The 23,660-nt window shown below is 38.8% G+C and overlaps 1 protein-coding gene across 2 annotated transcripts in view; it reads right to left on the reverse strand.

Moving 5' to 3' along the window:
* Pde11a (phosphodiesterase 11A) overlaps nt 1-23,660 on the reverse strand; it is a 381,907-nt gene that overhangs the window by 127,121 nt on the left and 231,126 nt on the right. For both annotated transcript variants that reach the window (XM_005324647.4, XM_078017653.1), the window contains exon 10: nt 7,239-7,289. In XM_005324647.4, coding sequence (XP_005324704.2) covers nt 7,239-7,289 — 51 coding nt within the window. The remainder of the gene's footprint in view (nt 1-7,238; nt 7,290-23,660) is intronic.

Below are 23,660 nucleotides of genomic sequence, written 5' to 3' on the forward strand. Positions count from 1 at the left end.
GAGCTCTATCTCTTGAGACTGCAGGAAACCCTTAGGTCAGTCATTCTCCACTTGCTTTGTGTTTCTCTCTGTGGTGCCTGAGGACCAATAGAATCATGATTCATGAACATCTTTAAGATTTTGGATGGATCTGAAACATGAAGAACTACCAAATCAGAATGTGATTTCAAAAATAGGTGAGACAGAATATAGAATTATACAAAATAGTGAATACAAATACAAGTAAAAATATTAGACTTTTTAGGATCAAGAAAATAATAGTTTTAAAAAAATTTAGTCAGCAGAGTTGTAAAAGCAGGATACATGGGTGAATCTTATTTAATAGTAAAGAAATTGCTGAATCAACTAAAAACTAATGGCAAGAGGCCTCTCTGCCCACAGCAGGGAAGAAAGATGATGTCGTTACAAAGCACTCCAAAGGGCCAGCATTATCCTAGACACAGAAAATCAGCTTCTTTATTTTTGAATTGTTTAGGCTGCCCAGAGAAAACAGGAAACTGACAACCAAGATCCTAAAATAAGGGGTTTTAAGCAACATCAAGCAAAGATTGAGACAAAATTTTCAGATATTTTTCTTGTCATAGATTGCTGCTTCAGATTCTACCCACACATTATAATTTCCTCTGCCATAAAAATGAATTTGGTCACAAGATAGAAACTTCTCTTGCAGTCAGATACAAATAAAGGTTGAGGATGAAAAAAGTTCATAAAAATTAATAAGATAAGGATTCTATCCTGAAAATGATCCCAGTTTAACCATTTTATTTGATAGGTGTACCAAGATTTGAATTGCAAGGTAGAAACTGGCAGGTGTGATGGAATGAATGGCAAATGAGAGCATCCCTTTTACCCAAAAGACAGATAGGATGGCTCATGGACAGAGGGGCAATTGCGCAGGGTCAGAAGGATTATGCATTGTTACGACTTTTTTTTTTTTTTTTGAATGATACTGGAGACTGAACCCAGGTCTGCTCTACCACTGAGCTACATCCACAGCCCTTTTTATTTCAAAACAGGGTCTTGCTAAGTTGCCCAGGCTGGCCTTGAATTTGTAATCTTCTTGCCTCAGCCTTCTGACGACTGGGATGACACCACAGCACCTGGCTGTTGGGACTTTAAATAAGCAAAGACAAAGAGAAGGATGGGAACAAAGTTAGGACAGGACAGGGGGCAGCAGAAAACATCAAATAGAACTAGTGAAGGGCAGGGAAGTGGAAGCGTGGGAAACAGGCTGGAAAAGTGAACTGGAGTTCAGAGTTCAGGGTACTTCTCATGCCAAATTAAAGAACCAAAGTAGAATTCTAGAGGTTTATAGAAGATGCTAAGCTTTGTGAGCAAGAACCAGGTATTAATGGAAAGGAACTGTTCATCTGGCAGCAGAGTTTGGGCTGGATTTAGGAAAGGGTTGAGAGAAGGAGGCAGGGGGAGCCTAGTCAGGAGTTCAGTGTGCAACCACTGTCTGCAGGGAGGAGGGAGGGAGGTCCCAAAACAAAATGGATGGGACAGTACCTGAGGGCATTGCGGAGAGGATCAGTGGTGACTGTGCAATTACATCCAAAGCATGCAGCTTCAAAGTGAGGGCAAGGAACGGGCAGGCGTAGCTTCTGTGTGTACTGAACCATCGGTGGAGGAAATGCCAAGCATTATGACTGAGGTGAGGGGCTACCTGCTCACATCTAGTTACACACAGCTTGAATCAGAGGGAAACCAATAAGGAGGTAGAGTGAATCAGCCCCAAATGCCCCAATGTTCTGGAAGGTTCCGATGCCTTTGGCCTCTGTAGTTCCCTTCACGGTTCAGGGATCAGGGCTTCACTGGGCCGTGCTATGTATGGCTGGGCTCAGAGCATTTTGGACTTGTCACTGCTCTGCTTCCTGACACTCTGAAACCCAAAATGAACAGCTCTTTATTTCGCTGCCTCAGGTCCAGTCCGTGGGCCTCCCAGTGTGACATGCGGGGAATGCAGGAACTCCCCTGTTTTAATGAAGGGGCTGGAGAAAGGTGAGAGGAAGACTTCCAGGCCCATTCTTCCTCCAGGGAAAGGAGACCTTCATAGTGACCTTCTGGAGAGCTGTCCCTGCTTTGTTTTCAAATGGAGAGAAGTGACAAATGGTGGCTGTATAAGTTGATCTGAGGGGAGGTCAGGGTCATCCCAGGATGTATTTGGGTCAGGCGGGTCCTTGAAGGGCCCTCCATTCGCAGCCGCTTAGCTCAGCAGCAGGAAAGGCCAGCCTGGGCTTGCAGACGGGGCTCCCTCACACCACCCCCGCCCCAGCATCTTCAATGCTCAAGAGTGACAAAGTACAACCATCTTTTTTCTGATGTGGCATTTGATTAAGATACAATTCATATAGAGAATCAGACATTTGAGCACAAAGCATGCCTCATATTTATGGGTGGTCCTGAGCAGTGCAGGCCCTGCTGGCCCTGCCTTGGGAGCAGAGGGTGCCCTTTAGTGTGCTGAGGCAGCTGTTTCCTCTGCAGTCAATTTCCTGGTGAAGGTTCAATAAACTTTCCCTGCTGGTAAAAAAAAAACTTGGATATTAAACTTGGCATAAATACTATTTAAAGTCAAAGCAACCCCTTAAATTCAAGAGGTGGGGACAAGGAAAAAGACATAAGAGGTTAGATCTAAAGTGATACCCAAATTCCATGCATACTGCTGCCTAGCAATTTTTGATACATCCTTAGAAATAAACTGAGGTGAACTAGAAACCATTTCTGAGAGTTCTGAAGGTAGCATTTCATAAACTGAGAACTGAGACTGTAGAGAAACAAGAGAAAGCTCTGGATCCCTCTCAGACACTGAAGTCCTAGATCACCCTGGGCATCAGAAGAACCTCTGCAGAGGCCTCTGTGGTGCCTGGCTCCACCTCCCCTTCTCAGCCTTCCCTGATGCCCTGGGCTTGGGTAAATGCCATGATGTTACTTGCTTCTTACAGTGCGCATTCCTCCTCTGCAAGGGACTACTGCAAGGAGTGGCCCTTCCACACCTGGCAAAGAGTGGCCAGGGCAGTGGCTAGCCCAAGTGGCACCTTTGTGCCAATTAGAGAGAGGAGCAACCACTGGAGGAAAGGGTTCCCCAGCAGGGGGTTGTGGCAGCTCCACTCCTGCCTGCTCCTGCAGGGGCTCTCATGTGGGCACATCTCTGGCATCACTGGCTAGTAGGCCTGTTGCCTGATGCTTCTTACTACATGCATGAGATATTTTATGAATAAAAGTGTCTTCCCAAATGGAGATTATTTAATAATAATAATAAAGATTAGAAAATCACATCCCTTTACTCAGTCTGAGGAGGAGGCTATAAGATCCAATTTTTGAGGCAGCTGTTCTTATTTCACAAGAAGTATCTGTTCTTGGTACTTTGTTTTATACTTTACCAGGGTATTAATTTGCGACCTAGGCATTAACATTGAAATTTGAAATATGTAACAAGTAGTCCGAGCCCAAACAGCCAACTTAAGTTATTGGCATTTAATTACTGAGGTAGTTACAGTGCTGTAAAGGAGTTCATCTCTGATGGTAGCTGTAACCCATGCAGTTCTGAATTGAAAGAAGGGATGATAGAAGATGGCAATATAACACAAGAATGTCCATGAGTTGGTTTTAATTGGTAAACTGGCAGTTTATAGTGATAACCGTTTGGTCTGTCCACCGCATTGGAATCCAAGGAAAGTACATAAAATCACAGGAGCATATAATTGGTGTACTAAACTCATTTTCTTATGTTATCACAGCTGGCATCTTCAGGTTATTAAAAGCCTTTAAACCAGCCATCTTCAAAGAGATCTAATTGTCAATATGGTCTTTATACATTATTCCTGTTACCATAGAGTGGAAGAGATATAAACAGGCACTAAAATCTGCACAAATTTTCTGTACACAACTTTCTTATTTCAAGTTCATGGAAGATCAGTAAATGTTAATGATGATAAAGAGCACTCTTCAGACTCTGGTTTCCTCATTAGATGCACAAGGCAATCAACCCATAAAGAATAATTTATTAACATTATAGCCTGAATCAGTCTTAAAAAAAATCAACAATAGCTTGTTTGTTCAGTTCCAGGAGTTTCTGTGATCTTTTCGTAAGTAGCCCACAAATAGGACTCTTTTTTGATATATAAGAACCAGGAAATGGAAGCCCAGGTTTTGACATTCTTGGATGAGGAGAATTCCAGTTGGACGGTTCTAGGACACTTCTAGAAAGGTTTTCATACTCGAATCCCATTATGATACATCTGGGGCAGCCTGGGCTTCCACTGAGGTCTGTCAGATGTGTGTGTGTATGAACCTCCAGGTCTTTTTGAGCATTAGATGATGATTTCAGTTTCTTTTCAAACTCTGGCTTAATCTGTAAATCACTGACCACGGATCCCAGCTAAGCATAATCAATTGCATTGGGACTCAGTCATCCTTTAGCTCATGAAATCTCCTGTTAAATCTAATTTCAGATTTCCAATTGCTGCACTTTTTGGTTGTTGTTGTTAATCACTATCTTTGTTAAACAGTACTGCAGGTAGCAAAGGTTATGATATATTTGAATGTAAATATGGCTTGTCTGTATATACTGGCCAAAACAAAGCATTTCATTACCGTTACTCGGTGAGCTGTAGAGGGGAAAACTGCCATTGCTTTTACTCCAGCCTGGAATTTTTGTAAATGCTTTTCACTGTGTGCAAGATTATTTTAAGCTTACTACATTTTAATGTTATTGCCACAGTTATAATAGACATCAGCTACCAATTATGATAATGTTTTATTTACATTATATATAAAGAAAAAGCCATTTGGTTAAAATTATCTACTATATCTCAATTACATTGTAATAAGATACCAGCTAATATCTTTCAGGATAAAATCTGGAGTAAATCAGTTAATAATCTTGATAATTTTAAGATGAAATAACCCTTTGTTCTCAAATTTAAATACTTCATATTTTTAGTATGTTTGTGAAGTAACAATAAAATAGTGTAGCAAACTCTAAGACAATGGAGTTTCCCTTACTCTAAGCAAAGAATTAAGCCTGAATGTAGGTCAGTAACCTCCAGAAAGTTAACTGCTATGGATTTTGGCCTGCTATGGCTCTGGACAGCTCCTATTAAGTAGCTCTTAAAGTCATATTTAGTTCATTGTGAGCTTTGCTGTTTTTCTCCCTGTCTGTCCCTTACCTCTTTAGCCATGATAATAATTATAATAATAGCAAAAATACAATGATAGAACATTAAGTAAGCATTTTAGAAGGAATTTATGTGTTTTCATAAATAAGGCTTCTAGGTAACTAAACTTTTTAACTGATCATAAAAGCATAAAATTTCATGTACAAATATTTTATGTACATATTCATGGATACCCATGCGATGTGCTAATATTGCATACTAAAGTTTATTAGTTATTAAAGTGAAAAAGCTTTAAATATTTTGATAAAAATATCTATAAAATTTATATAACTTAAGTAAAATATGAAGAGCATGAAATGATCATGTATTACCATGTTTCTAATATTTTATTAATGACTGTTTTGTCATTAATAAAATATTTTGGGTTTTAGAATACGGACGCTCTTTGGATTTATTTAGCCTCATTCATTCATCCACTCAACAAGCGTTTATTCGGTGTTACTATATTCCAAGAAATATAGAAGGCAATAGAGAAAGAGCTGGGAACACAAACATAGGAAAAGCTATGCCTCGGCGGAGCTCACGCTCTAGTCAGTGTGTGCTATGGTGTGACTGTGTCTCCCCAATTTTGTCCCCAGTGGAACAGTGTTGGAAAGTGGGAGCTTTGGGAGGTTAGTGGGTATGAGAGCTCTTCTTTCATGAATGGATTGATCCATTCACTTAGTAAAAGATTATTGGCTTATTGCAAAGGTGGCTTTGTCACAGAGCAGATTTTCCTGGAATGCTTGCTCTGTTTGCCATGTGATACCCTCTGCCCTGTTTTGAAGCAGCAAGAAGGTACTCCCCAGAGGCTGAGCAGATACCAGTACCATGCTCTTGGGGTTCTCAGCCTCAAGAACTATGAGCTAATGAACCTCTACTCTTGATAAATGACCATTTCAGGTATTTTTTTTTAATAGTAACAGAAAACAAACTAAAATAATATGCAGGATGTTTGCTTTACAAGGGCCCCAACTGCTGTGGTTTTTGTTGCTCCATATCCTTCCTCTGCTGTCAGCAGTCACCTCTTGCTGGCACCATCTCATCTTTCGATCTCGGGGTACCATTGTGGGTATTTCCCCTAAGCATCTGTCTAATCAATATTAAATCACATCCTTGGATGGATCCCAAGCAGCTTATCATATACCTGCTGTAGTTGTGCAGCCCTTCTGAGGAATTCTCCTATCATCCCCTTTTTTTGTTCATCTAATTCAGTTCTAATAATCCGATTCAATTATTGCGCCCAAAGGCCTCTGTGCCATTTTCCCTCCCAGAAGGATAAATGCATGCATTTATATGTAAATGTGACAGTCGGAAGAAAAGCCATCACCGAGAAATATTACATGTTAATATTACAGCACATAACATGATCTTTCTTATGGCTGTGGTAGATTTTCCTGCTGATTCTCTAAACCTCCACAAAAAGTTAAAAATGAAGACACCAGCTGGGCACAGCGATACATGCCTGTAATCCCAGTGAGGCTGAGGTAGGGGATTGCAGGTTCAAAGCCAACTTCAGCAACTTAGTGGCGCCATGAACAACTTAGTGAGACCCTGTCTCAAAATTAAAAAGAAAAAAAAAAAGGGCTGGGGATATGGTTGGGTGGTTAAGTACCCCTGGGTTTAGTTCATGGTATAATCAATCAATCAATCAATCATCAATCAATCAATAGAAAAATGAAGACACCAAGACTTTCAAAATGATGAAAATCAGTTTCTCCTATGTTTTGACCTTTGCTAAACGCTGCCTGGTACGATTGCAAATGAACAGTAAATTAGACATAAACCCAATGACAAAACCAGGTGTCCTAATTGTTACCGTATTACAGATTCCCCCCCCCCATCCTGCTTACCTAATAAATGGGAAGAAATAATGAATCATTTAAGAGATCATGAGAGTGCTACTCAGTTATATATAAGTTCTCTTCCCCTTGAAATGGAAGTATCCAAACACATTGCCCAGTTCTAGTCCTTCAACTCCCAGAGGGCAGGACTAATTTTATAGAGGCAAGTGACAAAGGGTCAGGAGGCCAGGCAAAGCTTAATTTTATGCATTAATAGTGCAATTATTTCCTTCCTTACCTTAAACTTGTCAACTTCAGCTTTTGAACATGTTGCATGGTATGATAGCACCTGATTCAGAAGAAAAGAAAAAAAAACTTTAATAACTAAATATGATAATATTTTCTGAAATTCTGGTTTAAAAATGAGTTCTACTCATGTTTATCAGCTTGACTTAATAGTGGATTTTAATTTATGGAAGAAATTTTATATTAATCATCAGTGACACAGATTAAAGGTTACTTTGTAACAAGATTTTTCTATAGGTAGTTATTTCATTAAAGGTACATAATGAATAACATGGCTCAAGACCACAGTTAACAAAGGATGTGAATACTTATCTTGTGAAATGCTCTGGAAAATAAGTAAAAAAGTTAGTGTGTGTGTCCTGTAGCAGAAGCCATGGGTGTCTAACTAGACTTCCATTCCCTCACCTGTTCTCCCTTGCCTGCTTATGTTATATAGCACAGATTACATTGTTAAGTATTTGAAACCCATTTTTTGTTAGAGGATTATATTCCCTTGCACTATTGAGATCAGCTGTAGCATGTGATGTGCTCTGGCCAATGGAATGTGGGGGGAAGTGTCAGATGCCATTTTTGAGCAGTATCTTGAAGAATGATCACATGATTCTGCTATCTCCTTTTTTTCCTCTATCATGGAAAGGGCATGGCCCAAAAGGGCTGCACCTTCAGCCTGGAACCCAAAATACAGAAGACACATTGAGCAGCGTACAGCTGATGACATGTCATGTGAGCAAGAAATCAGCCTTTGTGGCTTATCACCACATCATAACTCACTGCAACAGAGGCTTAAATGCAAAACAAAATAAAACCCAACTCGCAGGCTCTGAGCAGCTCAGGGTGGTCATGTGAGGTGGTCAGGTGATACTGCTCTGGTCAGGGAAATATGGGTAGGAGTGTTGGGGCTGCCTCTTTCAATTCCTTTTCCTTCCTCCCTGGAATTCAGTTGCAGGCCCAGAGGGGAGCAGAATCTGGTGTCCATCAGGTGCCACCCATGAGTGTGACTGCCAGCTTGGGTAAACAGTTGAGCAGGGAAGGAAAGAGAAAAAAAACCTGGCCATGGGCTTCCCTGCCCCAGGATCCTTGTTTTGTGGGACAAATAAACATATCTGTTTAAGCTAGATATGTTACAAGGCAAATATATACACACATGCACACACAGTATGGTGTATACAGGTTATATGTTTTATGTAACCAAACTCATTCCTTATCTGTACGAATCTAAAAGAAAAAGTCTGGAAAATCCTTCTACCAATATCTTAGAGAATCATGATTTTTCTCTGAAAAGTAATTTAGCATTTCCCCAATCTAATTAGCCACAGAACTCCATTTTGGATTACATATTCATCTAGTAACATACCAAACTAATAACCAAGAACTTGGATAAACAGGGCACACTCTGTATGATTGAAGCATACAATAACAGACAAAGTGGAGACTGTCTCCTTGTGGTTAGAAAACAGCCTGTTGAACCATGCTGGCAGGGTGGCTCCACATCTAACTCCTGCAAATTCAGGTAATCTCCATGAACTTTGCTCATAGAACGGTATATGAATGGTCCTATAGAGTCATCTTCAGATTAGCAGCAGTAAACTACTTAAAATCTGAGGTTCTACATGAAAACTCTAATAAGGGGATATTTTCAATTAAAAAAAAGAGTAGAATGCATTGTAAGATCTGTAACAATTTCTCAACATTTAATGAAAATACAGTAAAATTCATAGGTATGGATATAACAAAAAATGATTAGGTTGTAAGTTGTTTCAAGGGTTATTTTCTAAAGTTTCCTTGAATTAAATAATATCTTCTCTCTCTTTGCAAACATTTACCTCACTGACTTTACTTCTTTTTCCACCTTTGGAAAAGACTCACAAAAATATGGTATTGAGAGATAAATGTTTTCTCTGAGGCTTGGTTATTAAAATTAAAGTGATTTTTCTACTGAGAAAATGTTAACCATGGAGCTATTTCATGGGGATGTGTCTGTACTTAATAGACTTCTTAGGAAGATTAAATGCAATATTATAGATTGAATACCTGGTACACAAGCAATCAACTTATAATTAATTTATTATATTAACAGTCAACTAAAACTCTACCCAACAGATATTTGGCTATCTATCATCATATGATCTTTATTGATTCATAATTATTAATAGACATTTTCAATGCAAAATAAGCAAATAGACCTTGGGTTTTTTTGTTGGACTTTATTATGAAAAAAACTAATTTTTCTATGGTTTCTTTTTGTTTACAAGTATCTTTTTGCAGGTTAAATCTTCAAAACTTGTCAAATCTCCAAAATAAAAACAATGAAAACTCAAATTCAAGTTGCAATTCAAAATCTCTGCCACCAGGTGGTGCTTACTCAGGCTTTTATTATCTAAAGTTTACTACCCCTCCTTGTTTAAAATTGTTCCTCACTTCCTTTATTATACAAAATAAACCAAAAGCTATTTGCTCCACTAAATTGAAACTGTTTGAATCAATGAAGTAAATTATTATTACATATTAAGATTTTCTGCTCATTTAAAATTAGTTTCTTTTGTTTGTTATTGAGGTGTAGGAGTTCTTTGTATATTTGGGATTCAGATATATATTTCAGAAATATCACCTCCCAGTCTGTGACTTATCTATTAATTATTTTTTCCTTTTATGAAATGGGGTCTCATTATGTTGCCCAGGCTGGCCTCAAACTCTTAGGCGCAAGCAATCCTCCAGCTTCAGCCTCCCAAGTCACTGGGGACTACAGGCATGCACTGCTATATCTGGCTATTTTAATGTCTTTTTAAAAACAGAAGTTTTAAATTTTGATTTAGTGCACTTGCCAATTTTTATGGTTATTGTTTCATGTGTCCTTTCTAAGAAATATTTTGTACTTCTTTCCCAAGTTGAAGATAACTTGTGCTGCCTTCCAGAACTGTATAATTTGTCTTTAATGTTTAGGTGTATGATACACCTGAAATTAAATTTGTATATGGTGTAACATTAAGATTTAAGGAAATCATTACTTGCTCATGATTCTCAAACTGGAGTTGTTCCTTCTCTTAATCATTGCCCACCTCTCCTGCTAGACTAAAAGTACCATGAAGAAAGGATTAGCCCTACTAGTCACCAGTGTATGCCCTGTCCCTAGGAGTATACCTGATACTTAGTTAGCACTCAGTATGTTTGATGAATCAGGAAATTAAAAATAAAATCAACTTGAAAGAAAACAGCTCTATTTCTCATATTTTTCTGTTTGTTTACTAGTGGACTTAATTGGTGCCATTTCCTGAATGAAATCATCATATATATTAGATATGAGCAGTACGTGTAGGGCTGATAGATCAGGCAAATAAAAACACAGGATGCCTCGTTAAACTTGAATTTTAGAGAAGCGATAAATACTATTTTGGAGATATTTATACTAAAAAAAAAAGATTTGCCATTTATCTGAAGTTCAGATTCACAAGGCATGCAGTGTTTTATCTGGCAACCCTACTTCTACCCACTCCAAATCAAGAGGGCTGGAAACAAATCAGGAGAAGGCTGAATCATATTCCAACATATTCTTGTTTTTCCTTTCAATATATCACACCCCTCCCAGTGACTTTTTCTTCACAATATTTAAAAGCAAGTTTATCACATGCCTTGAGTCTGGAATACTTTCTGCAATGCTGCTGTTAGGAGTTGAATTGTGTTCCCCGCCATGCCAAATTCACTTTCTGAGTTCCCAACCCTCAGAATGTGGCCATATTTGGAGATGGGTTCTTTAAAGGCAAAATTAAGATATAATGAGGTCATATGAGTGAGCCCTAATCCAACATGACTAGTGTGCTCATAGAAGAGATTAGGACAAAGACAACACACACACTAAGGGGTGTCCAAGTAAGGACACAGCAAGAAGATAGCCATCTGCAAGCCGAGGAGAGAGGCATCAGAAGAAACCAAACTTGCCAATACCTTGGACTTGGATTTTTAGCCTCCAGAACTGGAAGAAAACAAATTGCTAGTGTTTATGTCATCCAGTCTTGGTATTTTGTTAAGGCAGCACTAGCAAACTAAGACAGCCACATAATTTTATTGATGTAATATGTGTAACAAAATTGAAGGGAATAGATCAAAAGCAATTCCTGATTACTTTTAGCATAGCCAATATTCAAAAGAAAATCATGATTCTAACATAGATAATATTATATGGTACAGTTAATAACTAAGAATCAAGCAAATTTCTAGTTGAGAACAAAATTTAATAAAGAATGATATATTTTTAAGTATTACATTTAAACTTTCTTGGATAAGTTATAAAGATTTCTTCTTAATTCCAGGCTTCATTAATTTTATAAGCTACTTGAATTCCCTAAATTTTACATTTCATAGCAAGTATCTAGTACACCATATGCTTTAGAAAATCATATCTTTGATCAAGCAAAAAAAAAAGTTTTAATTAATGCTTCAAAATAGTCTTGAAGAAAGAGTCATTTGCAAAATCTAGTGATATATATACTGTCTTTATGAGAAGCACTGGTAGGTTATGAGAGCTCAGTCATAACATACACACTAGTTAATTTTTTTGACAGCTAAATAAAATGTGTATAAAGCTTACATACAAAAGTAAACAGTTGATCCACAGAACACTTGACGAATGTTAAACTTTCACAGAAAAATTTCTATCCCAGATAGATTTATTTTTTGTATGGGTGTTAATTTAGAAAATATTTTAAAGTTAAAACCAGTGACTCAGTTTTGGTGGTGAACTCTGACTTAAGAATTCTTTATAGTTTCTAAAATAAATCACTATTTGCAAAACCCTGCAACTTCAATTAACTTTTGGATTGAACTTGCTTCTAGCAAAATGAAAAAAGCAAGATAAGGCAATTGTCAGATTCATCAAAGACAGAGCAAAGAAGTCCATTTTTTTTGTGTTGAGTTTGCACAGCAGGAAAAAGACAATTAAATGTATTTCAAAGGGAAAGCAATGAGCAGGGCTATGAAATAGGACACTGTATCAAGCTTTGGCCTCTGCCACATGCATTTTAAGACTAGAGCCAAATGCTTGTCTTGCAATCCCAGGAAATGCCCCAGAGTAGTTGAGGGCAGACCTCTCACACCAATTGTTTTGATTGTTAACTTGTTAAGGATCTGGGCAGTTGCCCCCAAATTGATAAACGAACCACTGAAGAAACCAGCAGAGGGGAGCATAAATGTAAAGAACCACTTAACAGAGTGGGGGGCACAAAACCACTGAGGACCCAGACTGGTACTCTCAGACAGAAAAGGACTGCATGAATGTTTACTGATATGTTTACAGCTTTGGTGGCAAAGTGGCACTTGGTAAATCTTGGAAACAGAACTGACATCAAATTAAGCCAGGCTTGTCTGAAGTAAAATCCCAAATAATTTAAATTCTCTGAAGAGATAAAGAAGCTTTGCTGTCAGCAGTAGTCCTTTAGCCGGGAAAGGTAACAAACCCTAAGAGATGAAAAGCCACTTTACTTGCAGTGACCTGACAGAGTGTCATCTAGCTGTGTAAAGTATCATACTCCAGGTCATCTGCTACTGAACGGATATGCGGAAACCGAGAAATCCTCAGTTTCTATTGTCAAATATTTCAGAAACTACCTGCTGCCTACTGGAATGAGAAGTTCAAAAATGTACATCTGAAGTACAGTTATCTGAAACTGATATTGCTCTGTGATCTGTTATCAAGACATTCAGAACATTTCTGTACATAAAAATAGCTTTAAAAATCTAAGAATTTGAACTTTCAAAATTTAAAGTAAAATAAAATGTGCCTGCTGAATCTGGGGGCAATAAATGCAATACTCAATTGAGTGATCTTAGGATCAGCTGCTTTTTAGTTACTGCATGTGGGAAAGAAGGGCAACCACTTGTCATTTGTATCAATATGTATTTCTTGGGTACCTACTCTGTATAAATCATTGGGCATCTGATTACCATCCTGGAAAATACATTTTATGTGAAGCCTCAACTTTATTTGGTTGCTAGTTGCTACAGAAGCACTGTGCTACAAGTGGCTGTTGAAGCCAAAGGAGGGAGGGGCTCAGAAGAAAGGTGTGTTGTGATCCATTAGTGATATGTTCCAAAAACATTGGGAGGGAAGAGTGGTGATAAGTATGCTAGGTAGCTGTAAGCACGAGACCTATTGGATCAAACTCATTCATTAAGGACTCTGCTGATGAAAGATGTTTTAGTCACTTTTATTCACTGCTTCCATCAAAGGCCTGACAGAAACAATTAGTGGAGCAAAAGTTTGTTAGTGGGCTCAAGGTTTCAGAGGTCTCAGTTCATAGACTCCATTGCTCAGGGCCTGAGGTGAGGCAGAACATCATGATGGAATGGTGTGCCAGAAGAAAGCAGTTGGGAACATGGCACCAGGGGGCAGAGAGAGCTTCACTCAGCAGGAACAAAATATATACCCCAAAGGTATGCCCCCAACCACATCCTACCTGCTTACAGTTACCAACCAGTTAATCCCTTTCAGAAGATTAATGCTCTGGTTAAGATTCTCATAATCCACCTCTAAGCTCTCTTGCATTGTCTCACACGTGAGCTTTTAGGAGACATTGAAGCCAGAATTAAAGATAGGCAATGGACCTTTATTTTTATTATTATTATTATTATTTTGTATGTGGAGCATGGGAAGAATAGATGAATTCTAGATAGGGCAGAGGGGTGGGAGGGAAAAGGAGGGGGCAGGGGATTAGCAAGAATGGTGGAATGTGATAGACATCATTATCCAAAGTCTATGTATGAAGACAGGAATTGGTGTCAACATACTTTATATACAATCAGAGATATGAAAAATTGTGCTGTATAGTGTAATAAGAATTGTAATGCATTCCACTATCTATTATTTTTTAAAAATCAATAAAAAGCCATAACAAAGTAATGTTAAAAACAGTTGATACATTTAATCAAAGGATCTTTAAGACTGTCCCAAAGAAAGAAACAAATAGAGAAGCCTTTTGGAACAATTAAAAAAAAAAAAAGATAGGCAGAGAGAATCGAGGTAAATTTGGTTCTGGAAAATTGGAGACCATCCCTGAGGAATTAAAAGGTTAATGCCTTCAGAGCCCTTCCTCCACTTTTATCAAGATAATCTGCCCATCCCACAAACTTTTGCTAAGGTAACCTGTCCCAGGAATTGTCCCTCCCTACAGGGAGTTATAAAAGTTGTTAATTAATGTCTCCTGGGCTGCTTCCTGCCTGGGTTACTGTATTTGGCCAGTTCCCTGCCCATCTGCTTCTCACCTTTGGGCCACCCCTACCCCCCCATCTCCTGGGCCTAGTCATGTATGAAGGAAGGAGAGAAGGAGAGAAATAAGAGGGAAGGAAACAGGAGAACAAAGAGAGTCGAGGATGCATAAAAGGGGCAGGACACCCTCACTTTTTTGGATACCAGGATACCAGCTATGACCCCCTTCTCCCTCCCAGGAGAAGTCTGTGTTACTCCTTTATAATAAACCCTGCTTTATATGCTTGCCTCGCCGTGCTTCTCTAATGTTATACTTCAACATGTGAGGAAGCAGGACTTGTCACTGATAACCTGCAGTATCAACACCTGATATCTGAACCGTAATAAAAAAAGGTGTAAAGACATATTCTGAGAAAATCTTAGATGTCTAAATTTCAATGATTAAAAATGTACTTAAAATATAGATGTAGTTTTGATCTTCATTTTCATTTGTATTAACAAATTTGTGTTGAGATCAACCTACTAGCTCTGTGACCAGCCTCCAATCCTCTGTGATATAAGAAACAGTTACTGCAGGTAAGAAGCTAAATTTCCATTTAACTAATAGAAGGGTAAAACAAAATTGCAACTAGGAGAAAGTACCATGTTCTCCCTGGGTGGATCTAATAAGATCACTTAAAGGCACTTAAAAGAATAGCTTTGGTTTTGAAAAAACAGGCTCAAATTTATATTGAAATAGGAAGAAAACAAAAGCATATATCAAACTGTGCTCAGGAGGATAAGAGTAAAAGGAACTTTCCAAAGAGTTTTATGGATGAAATCTACCTTCACAGAAATCTGCCCCCACCTCCACAAGAAGCTTGAGTTTCTAGATTAATATCTGTCCATCTTGACTGGATTCTCCTATAAGTAAATTTCTGGAGAGAATAAATATGCAATTTTTTCATTTTGTTTCATTCAAAGATAAGAGTTAACCTCTCCAGTAGTTTGATAGACCCCTGGATTTAGGATGAGGAAATGTATCACTTACTCACCCTACTCACAGATTTAACTTAACCACCACATTATTACCCAGATTAAAACTTAATACTAGGGACAAATCTCCAAATATCAATCTAATTTTAAAAGTAAGCCCTTAAACTGGCTTCATAAGTCTAAATATTACTGTTAGCTAGTGTATATTAACAGCACTGACATTCATTTGGCAATTGCCCAAAGTATCTTTCACCCTTTGCCCACAAACTGCTAACTATTGGTAACTGCATTTGCCAGAGAACAAACACTCTGCAACTTCATCCAGATTATGATGTGTGGCAGATTAAGAAGGCCACATATCCTTGGATGTTCCTCCTATGAGAGGTGGAATCTCTGTCCCTTCTTTATTCTGGATGAAGTACATTGTGATGGTGTCACTAATAACGAGACATGCAATAGTTCTGTGTGCCAGTGGCCTGGGCCCAGGACTTCAGAAACTGGAAGCTTCTATTTCCTGGCTCTTGAAACAGTTTCTCTTGCAGCCAGGAGCCACTGTTTATAAGATTTATTTACCTGTGAGAAGTTCAGCCACTCAGAGAAGCCTGAAGGATGAAGTACCAAGTAGAAGAAGAGAGAACAAAGAGCACCTTGAAGCCACATGTGTGGATGAACAAGCTACTATGAAACGGTCCAGAGCAATGGAGTTGGCCATCCATAGTCTGAGATCTCTGAAACCTTGAGCCAAAAAAACATATCTTCCTCTTATCAGGTCTTTTGGTCACAGTGGTGAAAAAGCTGACCAAAATAATGTGTTACCAGTTAATACACCAACATGGGGAAGCAGTATAGTTTGGCTTTGGAGCAGAGGGATTTTGTGATAGCTTGAGCTTATAATCCTGGCTCCACTGGTCCTGTAACCTTGGCCTAATTACTAGCCTAAGGTTCAGTTTCTTCATTAATTTAAAGGTGAAAAATATCTGCATTTTCTAATCAATTTCCCCTAGCCAGGGGAAGGATTCCAACTAACTTCAAGGGAGGGAGGAAATGTAATCCTACTATGGGTCCTGAAGGCAGAGAACCAGAAATATCAGGCTGTAAAGATTGCCAAAAGGGGTTGAGCATTCAAGTACAAGTTGGGTTACAACTGTGTTTAAAACCAGGGCAAATGAGTGGTTCTATGAACTCTACATATGAATTTTATTTTTTATTTTTTTATTTTTGCTTACTTCCTGATTCTTGCCTGTGTTTCAAAGAACTATGTTTGGTAGATTTCCAAATAGGTAATACTATAGTAAATGCTTAGCTATTATTTATATGTAATACATATAATAAATACAGTATATGACCATTAAATATTGTTGCTTTGACTAAACACATTATGAGAGTTATATGAGAAAACTACCGTAAAAAAGGATAATGATTGGCTTACTTCTGTTACATAATTGTCAGGAAATAGTTATTAATTTCAATCATTTCACTGTCATTAGGATGAAAGAACGCCTTACTTCATTTGAAAAAGTTTCATGTGGTAATGATTCTTCTAGGTTTTTAAAAGTTTTTAGTAGTCTCTCACAAAGGACCTCAACCATTAACACTTAAATTAAAAAGGTTTTATGATTAATTCTTAGTGTGATTCAATATGACTCTATACATATGCATATTGGACTATAATTTATAACTGTTTTAAAATGAGTGTTCTGTTCCCACAGTTGCATTACTCCCCACATTCTGTTTTAGAGTGAGGCTGTTTTTCTTAATCATGAAGGTTATTAAATGTATCAATGTTTCACAAATGCTTTTCTAATGAACTCCTTGCTTACTTGCTTTTCTCATTTATTAAGAACAAAGGAGGACACAAAATTCTTTTGGACTAATTGAGCAAACTTGGGGTGGTTATTTTTGCTTCTAAAACAACTATAGCATGTGCCAAACCTGCAATTTATATATCTGGAACTATTAGAAGTCTGATTTCATTTAATACCCTATTTTTGGTCTCTCACTATCAAATGTTTACTTATACTTATTTTCTATACCTCTTCTCCAATGATTTTTGCATAATCAATAGGGCTATTACCACGGTTGGTTTATCATTTGAAAGAGATACATTGCTTAAATGCATTGGTGACACAGGAACACCATGGAGCGCTTTACGTGGCTTTCTTGGGAGTTTCTTTGAAGTAAAAAGTAAGGAGGGACCAGGCCTAGTCTGACTGGGCTAGTTTTCTGATCCCTGTAACCTTAGAAGCACTTTATGTGCTCCTCCTTGATTTCCACTCATGACCACAGAGGAAAGGGAAGTCCAGTGGTAAGACTAAACAGGACCATTTCCAATCTGTCTGGGCCAAGTTGGTGGACATGTAGATTGGATTGGATTTGAAGGAGTAGGTCAGGAAATGGCCATTGTGGCTGTCCAGATCATACGCCATCCATGCAATCAAGACATGTCTATTGAGGACTTAATTTGGGTCACGAACTTAATTTGGATGTGCACACAGTTTCTTTCTTAGGAGATTTGTTGCAGCAGTAGACACAGACACTGGAGAGGCAGACATAGGTGTGCATATGACTGCTGCAAAGTCAAGAAGCAAAATGATGAGAGACAAAGTGGGCGAGGGTGGGAGAGTGTGCTGAGGTGGCAGGAAAGGTGGGTGGGGATGGATTCTCTGAAGAGATGGTATTTAAGCTGAGACCTGGAAAAATAAAAGAACCATCCAGGACAGAGGTTGGGGAAATCCCTTTGGGGCAGCAGGAGAAGTAGGCTGGAAGTGGTAAGAGAGCAACGTGAGGTGGGGGGAGGGGAGCCTGGAGGTGAAGTGGAAGAGCTGGGCAATCACCAGGTCAGCCAGGGCCTTGGAGGCTGGTAAGGCATGTTGTTGGTCCTAGGAAGCCCCTGGAGAATAATAAGCAAGAGACCAACATGATATGATTAGTTTTCTGATCCCTGTAACCCTAGAAGCACTTTATGTGCCCCTCCTTGATTTCCACTCCAGAAATGGCCACCACTTGGCCTTCTGTGGCATTCATTCCCTTGGTATGTTATGTGGTGTTTCCTGCACTTGATCTTATGTAAGTGGATCCCCATTCCATATAGAAGATTTGGTTGCTTGTGAAGGCGGACTGGAGGTGGGCAAGAGTGGATGTGGGAGAGATCAGGATGGTGGAAATGGAGACCCAGATCTTTGCATCAGTGCACAGGGATCTCCCCCCAGAGAGAGAAGGACCAGAGCCACAGGCACACTCAGCTGGGGTTCTGGTCCCTGCTAGGCATGGAGGGAACAATACACTAGGCAGAGGGGATGCTCACATACAGGTCCACTGGACCCAGGTGTAGGACTGCTCTCTCTTGTGTGAGTGCCCGGAGCCCACACTGCTGACTAATTCCAGAACCCAGTGATGAGAAGGAAGAGGAGGTTGGACCACTTTCTGGTTCATAGCTTGGCAGGACTAAAACTGCAGATGGTGAATTTCATTACTTGAATATGAGGCAGGGCTGAGGAAACACAATGCCTTTAAAGATTTTTTAGCCAATGAATATGTGAAGTGTGTCAGTTATGTTTAGGAGCCATTCTAGAAGCCGGGCACAGACCAATGCATAAAAGAGACAAAAATTCTTGTCAACATGGAAATATAAGGTAGAATGGAATTTTACTCAGCAATAAAAGAAAATAAAATCATGGCATTTGCAGATAAATGGATAGCGTTGGAGAAGATAATGCTAAGTGAAGTTAGCCAATCCCCCAAAAAACAAATGCCGAATGTTTCCTCTGATATAAGGAGGCTGACTCATAGTGGGGTAGGGAGGGGGAACATGGGAGGAATAGATGAATTCTAGATAGGGAAGAGGGGTGGGAGAGAAAGGGAGGAGCAGGGAATTAGCAAGGTTGGTGGAATGTGATGGACATCATTAAAGTACATGTATGAAGACACGAATTGAGTGTCAAGATACTTTATATACCAACAGAGATAAGAAAAATTGTGGTATATATGTGTAATAAGAATTGTAATGCATTTTGCTGTCATGTATTTAAAAAAATAAAATGAATTTATAAAAAAGGAAATACAATGTAGAATGAAGAGACAGATCAGCAAAGCTAAAGAAGTAAAAATGATAGCATGCAATGAGTGCTGTGGAGAAAAACAAAGCAGAGAAAGGAGATTGGGGAGCAGTGATGGAGGGGTACTTGCAAATTTAAATAGGATTATCTATGAAGGTGGTAATGAATAGTGTAAATAAAGACCTGAAGTTGCAGAAAGAATGAGGTGTGGACATGAGGGGAAGAGGTTGCAGGAAGAAAGACCCTGTGGCAGGGATATGTCTATGTAGTTCAAGGATAAGAAAGGAGGCCAGTGAAACAGAGGGGGCAAAGAGGAGGGTAACAGGAGGTTGGAAAGGAGCCAGGGTTTAAATCATGGAGATTTTGAAAACCAACTTGATTTGCCTATTGGTTAACATAAGTATAGGCACTAGTTGGAGATAAGAAAAATTTCCCAGAGGGAGGTATATCTAATTGAATCTCATGCATTACTTATATTAAGAAACCATTTCCCTCCTTTTCAAAGATGAAAGCAGTTTCTCCCTCATCTCTGACAAGTTCAGGGACTGCTGTTACCTGCACAGAGCCATATGAGCTTCATCGTTCTGGGTGTATAATTTCATTCCTTGGCAATCTGGTTAAGATCCCCAGCCTGCCACTCCCCACAAACAAATGTCCGCTGTTTGTAAATGTCTGATTTTTAAAGTGGTCTTCTGGCCTCTGGTTTTATTTCATGCAATGGATTTAACCCTTTGTGGGCAGCTGAATGCAAGGTTGGAGATGGGTCTAATGCAGCCAAACTTGGAGTTTTTAACTAATGGGAGGATTGTTTTTTGGCAGTAGACTTTTTGAAACAAAAGTATTAAAATTGAGGGTTTGACAACTTATTTGTGCTCATCATGTGGTGGCATTCCGTGATATGGAAAGGGATAAAACAGGTAAATGCTGCTCTGGTTCCAAATCCTGAGCTAAAGTTATGGTTGGCTCCCCTTTGCTTTCTTTCCAAGCACAGGTGGTCTGGATATGAGGTGATTGTTCCCTGTTGGGCTGAGCCGCCTCAGAGTTTATCAGTATATAGGAACTGAGGTTAGCTGGGGGATGGAGAAGAAGGGTGGAGGGGATTTCACACTCCTGTTTCTAGATGCCTTTTAAAATTCCTTCATGGGTGTCTAGATCCAGGCTTCTCCTCTTTCTACTGTGCAGGAGGATTGTAGATACTGAGTAGTTTGAGCCATGAAGTAGATACGTGTGTCTCACTCACTTAAGACCTGGTTTGATGAGGACCCTGCATCATCAAATACTTCCAGGTTTTTAGTTAGGCCAGGTGACACAAAAATCCCACAATTAGCTCCTGGGGTTTGTGTATAGATTAGGTTAAAGCTTACTATTAATTATTTCATAAACTACACAGATATTTATATAAACATGTTTTTATTGCTTTAAAATCTTAGCCACACCAAGCCTTTTGGAAAAATCTGACTATACCTTTGTTATAAGCAAAGGCAGGTGATGCAGAGAAACACTCAGAGTGGGAACCTGGCTAGGGTTGTGATGTTCAGGCACTGACCTGGAAACACTGTATTTCCTAAGACCCTTGAGACCCAAGTCTCTGGCCTGGGCCCAGAGCTTTGAAGGACTCCATGCTTTGAAGGGGTTTTTCTGCCCATGGTCCATCCTCTGGGGAGAAAAGTGCTGGGATCCCTGGGGACATGTTATGAAGATTATGTTCCAGGTACCTGGGATTCTCTAAACTAAATTCCAGGTTCCTCAAATTCCCCAGATACCCCAATACCCCATTCCCACTTCTAGGGCCAGTATTGGCTTATTCCCCAGATTATGGCCTCTTGGCGGGCTGTTTGTAGGACTGTGGATGGAGTTTATAATGTGCAGTTTCCATGGTTCAGACATATGTACAAAGCCAGGGTAATATGAGGTGGGAAATGAGGGAAGAGATGTAGGTAACTCTCATCTCTTTGTAAGCAGTTTGTAGACTGGTTGGATCCAGGTGTGATTTACCCACCTTTGAAAGCCAAGTTCCCTTATTGCCTTTGTATCAAGGCACTATCAAGATTCTGGCCATTTTACCCAAAATGAATACCAGTTTCTTACTTGGCCAACTGTAAGCCTGGGTTTTACAAGCCAGTGATTACAAGGAAAGCCAGCAAGCTAAAGCAGTGCTATCTCACTGTGGAATAATCAACCTGACCCAACTTAGATTCAGCACTTGTTTTGGATAAGACTAAACTGAGGATCGAGTTGCTGGAGTTCAGCTCAGAATCTGGCTTATCCTAGAATCTGTATTATAACTCCAAAGCATTAAGGTTGACAGGAACAATTCCTTACTGATAAGTTAGTAATTTTCAGTGAAGTAAAGAAGAGGAGTATTGTATACTGAGAAATATCAGTATTTCTGAGGGTGCTTTATTCAACTAGTTTTTGAATCAATGATCTATTCTTCATTATTTGTTTCCCTCAATCTTACAAGCCAGAAGCACCTTGCTGCTTTTCCCACTTCCATCATGGCCAGCCAAGGAACAATGGCAAATGCCAGTTTCCAAAGACACATGCAGCATAGTCTGCACAGCACTACCGTTTGAAATCCACAGACCTGATTTGAATGTGCCTCTGCTACTTGCTGTGCAGTAATAGCCCACAACCCCTCAGCAAGTTTCTACACCTGCTGAGCCTTTGTCTGTTCATTTGTCAAGTGGGAAAAATACCGTCCACTCCATGCTGTTTTAGTGAAATTTCAATGAGATATATGTAAAGTGCATAACATAGTGCCTGACATATGCTAAGCATTTAATAGATGTAGCATTTTTAAAGCACTAAAAAATAACATCATAAAACTGAAGAAAGAAGAGCATAAACCAATGAAAGAAATATTTTCAAATAAGTGCATCCAAATAATAGTTCCTTCTTAGGGTAACCATAGGGACTATGTTAACTTACTCCAAACATTCTGGTATGTTTGGGAACTCTGTCCAGGATCCTGAACATTCCTTAGACCATGGCAGTGGTGACAAATCCTTTGAAGGTGGATTTGTCTTTGGAAAATTATCAAATATAATTTAATAAGAAATAAAATTAAAACATGCTCAACATTTTGTTAAAAAAAAAACAAAATATAATTGCAAAATACTGAGATTAATCTATTCTCTGTAGATGCCAGGATGTTCTGTCTAAAATGTCAAACTAACTGTGTTTCTTTTTTGGGGAAAACTGCTCAATCATTTGAATACAGTTCAAATTCCTTGCTACCTCAGTCCTTCCTACTTCCTCTCATGACTTTCCTTTTGCCTGGAGCATTCCTGTTGATCTTTCAAACTGTATAGCTCACCACTGTTTGTCACTCAGCAGTTACCCTCTGCAAAGCAGTTATGAGGCACTCTCTGAATTACTTGCCCCTCCTTCATGCTTCCCCTGACATTGTACCTACCTTTTTCCTGGAACTCATCACACTGTGATCACACTTTCTCTTGCCTCTATCGTCATCTAGACTGAAATTACATAAGTACCATACCACATCTTATGAAATTTCCATAGTGTCTACCATGCTGTTTTGGTGAGGGTTGAGTTCTTGGCACACAGTACGTGATTCATTCGATATATTATTGATTTCTTAAAAATCTCATGAATACCATTAAAGTGTCTCAAATATTTAAATTATGGTAGGATTATTAAAAAATGCAAAAAAATCTCCTGCTGACTATTTACTGAGAAATGCCACTTGTTTGTATTCATAAATTCTTTTTGTTGTTGTTATTAAGAAATGACCTTACTGGATTCTGGTATATAATAGTATCTAATAAAGAAAGTAGTAGTGGATTATAACCCAAATCATAAAATAGAAATCTATGAGTATATAAATAAATGGAGTTGAATGTGTGTGTGTGTGTGTGTGAGAGAGAGAGAGAGAGAGAGACAGGCAAACAAGACCAGACAAAAATATCCTGTATAAAAATATTCTAAATAATTTGTGTATCTTCTCCCCACTCAAAGAAATAGACCACAACTTCCAACTCTCTAAACGTAGCTTTGCATAAGCAATATCCTTCCAAATAGTATGGAATGGAAATTGGGGAAAAGAGTAAATTCACAGTGGAGAAACTTGACAGACACTCCCTTTGACAAGGTTAACAACAACCATGATAAGTCATTTTGATAGAATGTACTCTTGATATGATGTGATGCTAAAGGCACTTTATCT

Source organism: Ictidomys tridecemlineatus, chromosome 7 (genome assembly GCF_052094955.1).
Source record: "Ictidomys tridecemlineatus isolate mIctTri1 chromosome 7, mIctTri1.hap1, whole genome shotgun sequence".
NCBI classification, from domain to species: domain Eukaryota; kingdom Metazoa; phylum Chordata; class Mammalia; order Rodentia; family Sciuridae; genus Ictidomys; species Ictidomys tridecemlineatus.